Source organism: Nicrophorus vespilloides, unplaced genomic scaffold (assembly GCF_001412225.1).
Source record: "Nicrophorus vespilloides isolate i.1.1-1 unplaced genomic scaffold, Nicve_v1.0, whole genome shotgun sequence".
Classification (NCBI taxonomy): domain Eukaryota; kingdom Metazoa; phylum Arthropoda; class Insecta; order Coleoptera; family Silphidae; genus Nicrophorus; species Nicrophorus vespilloides.
Genome location: NW_017098006.1, coordinates 1,168 through 5,037, shown reverse-complemented (window position 1 = coordinate 5,037; position 3,870 = coordinate 1,168). Strand labels below are relative to the sequence as shown.

At 33.8% G+C, this 3,870-nt stretch overlaps 2 protein-coding genes across 2 annotated transcripts in view; one reads left to right on the top strand and one right to left on the bottom strand.

Moving 5' to 3' along the window:
• The window catches only part of LOC108561525 (translation initiation factor eIF-2B subunit epsilon), a 2,430-nt gene extending 1,390 nt beyond the window's left edge, over positions 1 to 1,040 (top strand). The window contains exons 6-10 of the mRNA XM_017919496.1: positions 1 to 42; positions 98 to 295; positions 352 to 470; positions 577 to 741; positions 804 to 1,040. The exon at positions 1 to 42 is cut by the window's left edge and continues 110 nt beyond it. Coding sequence (XP_017774985.1) covers positions 1 to 42; positions 98 to 295; positions 352 to 470; positions 577 to 741; positions 804 to 1,016 — 737 coding nt within the window. The 3' untranslated portion in view covers positions 1,017 to 1,040. The remainder of the gene's footprint in view (positions 43 to 97; positions 296 to 351; positions 471 to 576; positions 742 to 803) is intronic.
• LOC108561524 (translation initiation factor eIF-2B subunit delta) lies at positions 1,035 to 3,011 on the bottom strand. Its single transcript, XM_017919495.1, has 6 exons — positions 2,847 to 3,011; positions 2,524 to 2,793; positions 2,144 to 2,458; positions 1,721 to 2,075; positions 1,312 to 1,667; positions 1,035 to 1,252 (listed from the first exon to the last, which is right to left on the bottom strand). The coding sequence occupies exons 1-6, from the start codon at positions 2,875 to 2,877 to the stop codon at positions 1,047 to 1,049; spliced, it is 1,533 nt and encodes a 510-aa protein (XP_017774984.1). The 5' UTR covers positions 2,878 to 3,011; the 3' UTR covers positions 1,035 to 1,046.
• Between the last annotated feature and the right edge of the window lie 859 nt (positions 3,012 to 3,870).

The window sequence follows — 3,870 nt, the reverse complement described above, 5'->3', positions numbered from 1 at the left end:
AAATTGAAAACAAGTTGATCCAATCGACAAAACCAGATTTCTGTAAACAGCTGTAACATATTTGCGTTCTGTATTCTAATTTGAAATATGCTTCTAGGCGAAGAATTGGATAAGCTTAGTGAAAGAGCCTTCCAACTTGAACTGGATGACGACGATGATGATGAATTACGTAACAGATTCTCCAGGTTGAGGCTTCTGGACAAATATGAAGTACCAGAAGACGAAGAATACGAATCGTCCGAAAGTGAAGATGATATGTCATATACTAATTCACCGATTCCCGATGACGCTAAAGGTGAATATAATAATTGCAAATTACGTTTTGCAATTTTAACACATTTTTTTGTTTAGTTTTCTTTAGCGAAGTCACCGATAGTTTGGCACGGGGTATTGAAGATAAACTGCAATGCGATAATTTAATTTTAGAAATTAATTCCTCCCGTTATGCTTATAATGTCACTTTGAAAGAGGTTTGTTCCCTAGATTTTAGACGTCTTCTTTGTGCGTTAACCGACTTCACTGCTTCCCTTCCATGTAGAATATTCGCTATTATCTACATCATTTCATTTTTTGTAGGTTACTTTCAACGTTATAAAAGCTATTTTGAATTTGCCCTTTCAACAATCGAATGGACAGCCGTATTTGCAAGCTTTGTCTCGCTGTTTGCTATACTTCTCTCCGATAATCAAAAATTATATTCAAAGTGAAGACGCGATGGGCGATTGCTTGCATGCTATCGAGGTATGTTAGGAGCGTGCGTCGAGTTAAATACAGAATACTACATATATTATGCTTATTTTTAGGATGTTGCAACTGAGAATTCCGAATTGAACGATTGCATTTCTAAAATATTAAACTGGTTTTATGACAAGGATTACATATCCGAAGAAGTTATAGTGTGTTGGTACGAAAAAATGGATAAGGGATCTAGACTTTGTAAGAGAATTGAGCCGTTCATTAAATGGTTGCAGGAAGCCGAAGAAGCCTCTTCTAGTGGCGAAGAAGAGAGTGATTAAAGTGTTAATAAAATATTACGTTTATTCTTGTTATTCTTTTACTGGTTTGATCCTGAGTACTACTGGAACACTGGTGCAAGGTAAAAATCCTAATTCCGTCACTACGGCCGTGACGAAGTCTGGCGGTGTAACGTCATACATTAAATTTACAGATTCTGGTGGTGTTTTCGATGAAACCGATCGTAGCGGGCTTTCTTCTTCGGCCGTATCAATGTTCAGAATCTTGTTTGGATCACCTTTAAGTAATATAGTTAGTATTGGATAAATATATACACGTGTACTACACGCTACAAACCTAATTCATTGTAAACAATACTATCAACTTGTACCCTTTCACAAAATTTGTAAGTTTCGCAGCAAACCAAAACTGGCTTATTATGAGAGTGGGCAATGAGCGCAATTTGTGCGCTACCATTTCTAGCCATAACCGATCCATTGGCGAGCAAAGAATGGGCACCTAGTAGTACTTTATTAGCTTTGTTCATTACAAAAGTAGCCGAATTTATCAAGCAGTAACTACAATCAATTCCCGCATTTACTAGCTGTCTCAACATTTCTCTTCCCTCTAAAAGACCTCGTCCCTCAATGACAACTACTTTAAACTTCTTGTCTTGATGGGAGTCGATCAAAATTTTCTTAATCAACGATGAACTAAAATATCTAATTAACATAATAACTTCTATAAATTAATTGAAAATACGCACCATCCGTAAGTAACGATAACATCGTTATTGGATATTTTCGCCTTGACCTGATCGCTGATAGAAGTGGCAGCAGTGAAAATTTCATTACTGACATAAACATCAACAACGTCTTGCAATTTGCATTTTTTGTCAGCATCTGAAAGATCTGTGCTATTCAACTGCGTTAAATGCACTTTAAAATGCCTAATTGCGTTGTTCATGGAAACAGCAAACTTTCGACACTTTTGTAAATGTTTAACACTTTCGTTTAGAGAAGATTCCAAAGATCTGCAAAGTTCTTGCTTTGGGGGCGTTACGAAATCCCTAATTAAATCTTTCAAAGCTGCAAGCAGTGCCAAACACCGCGCATTTGAACCTAAAACATTAGGTTTACTCTAAGATATACATACTGAAAATTTGATGATGATGATGATAATAACAAACCTATAATTGTTTTTGATGAATATTGTTCTCCCAATGCAATGAAAGTGGGATGCACATTGTTAATAATACATGTACCTCTATTATTAAGAGTCTCACAGTACAAGTGATTGAAGAGTCTCACTTTTTTCTGAGACTCCTTGGGTAATTCTTTTTTGTATTTCCTAGGTGACCTTGACACTGGTTTAATTTTATTTTTAGTATCACCTGAAGGTTCAGCATCCTTTTTCAGACTATTTTCTTTTGCAGCTAACTTTGCAAGTCGTTGCTTTTCCTGAATTTCCCTTCTTTCAGCTCTTAACAATGCTTTTGATTTACCTTTATAATATGAAATAAAACCATATGGATTATGCTACAAACATTAAACTCTATAGGAAACCAACCTTCATTGACATCAGCTTCTTTACTCTCCTCTTTTGTGACTTCTGTAGGTTTTGCTGATATATTGTTTGGTGCCTTTTGATTTACTTTAAGTGCTCTTCGTTCTTTCTTCGATACACTAGCATCAGAAATATTACTAGGCTTCTGAACAGCCGGCTGCTTCTTTACATCCTTGACATTAGGTGTATCTGGTGCACCTTTTTCAGCAACTTTCAATGCTCTCCTCTCTTTCTTTGTAAGACCATCTGCACCAACCTTCTCCTTTTTTTCATCTATAATGAATGAAAATATTATATATGCACTTTAATAACAACAAATTACTCACTTTTCGGTGCAGTCGAATTTTCCTTCATCATTGAAAGTGTGAATTGATTATAAAAATAAATGAAAAAATTTTCTGATGCAATACCTAATGTTAGAAAGTAAGGTTAATGGTCAGAAGTGACAGTTAAATATAATAATATTGGAGTAGGTGGCTGGTGGTGGTGGCGTATGATTCGTTTCTCTTCGACTCGCCTCTAATATTTGCAACGAACATACGAAATAAAAGTTCAGGATTGGAATTTTTCTATAATAAAAGAAATAACATAATGGTAGTATTGATATAATATTAACAAGTATTATGTAAATATTCATTATTGTTAGTTTCTACAATTAACCAAAATTTTCCTTTTTTTACTTATTCGATGATAGTGACATCTACTTGAAACTAGTATTGATGAATACAGTGTACATCAGGCAACTAGATTTTCTGACACGTATGACTTAGTAGTTCTATCGAGTGCAGCTATGTGGTGCTACGTGGCAGAGTTTAGGACTATTAGGATTCCAATTACAGCCTATTTGATCTTTTTTATATCATTTAAATATGTTTAAATTTTAAACTTTAAAATGTTGTCCAATAGATACATAAATTGAACTTCATCATCAATCATTTATTGTTGCAATAATGATATAATTCAGAAAATATCAAAAATTTAATTGCAAGCATTTTTATGTATGAATTTCGTTCGTAAAATGCGTTAAATATGTTATTATACGTATATTACTGAAAATGTCGAAGAAAATAGTTATCTAGAAAATTCAATCAGTTCGTTAATGTTATAACACATAAATAATTACAGGCATAATATTTTATTTCTTAAATTAGAAAAAAAAAATTTCTTACATTAACATGGTGTTCGTTAGGCTGATAATAATTAAATTTTTTGAAGATTTGTTGAATGGACAAAGTAAAAAGAAAGAAGGAAGAAAGTTTTAAGAGTTTATGTATTCATTAGTGGTAGTTTGGCATTAAGTGGGTCCTAAGCTGTCGTTTGGAAATCGAACTGTTGGATGAGATGATGGCA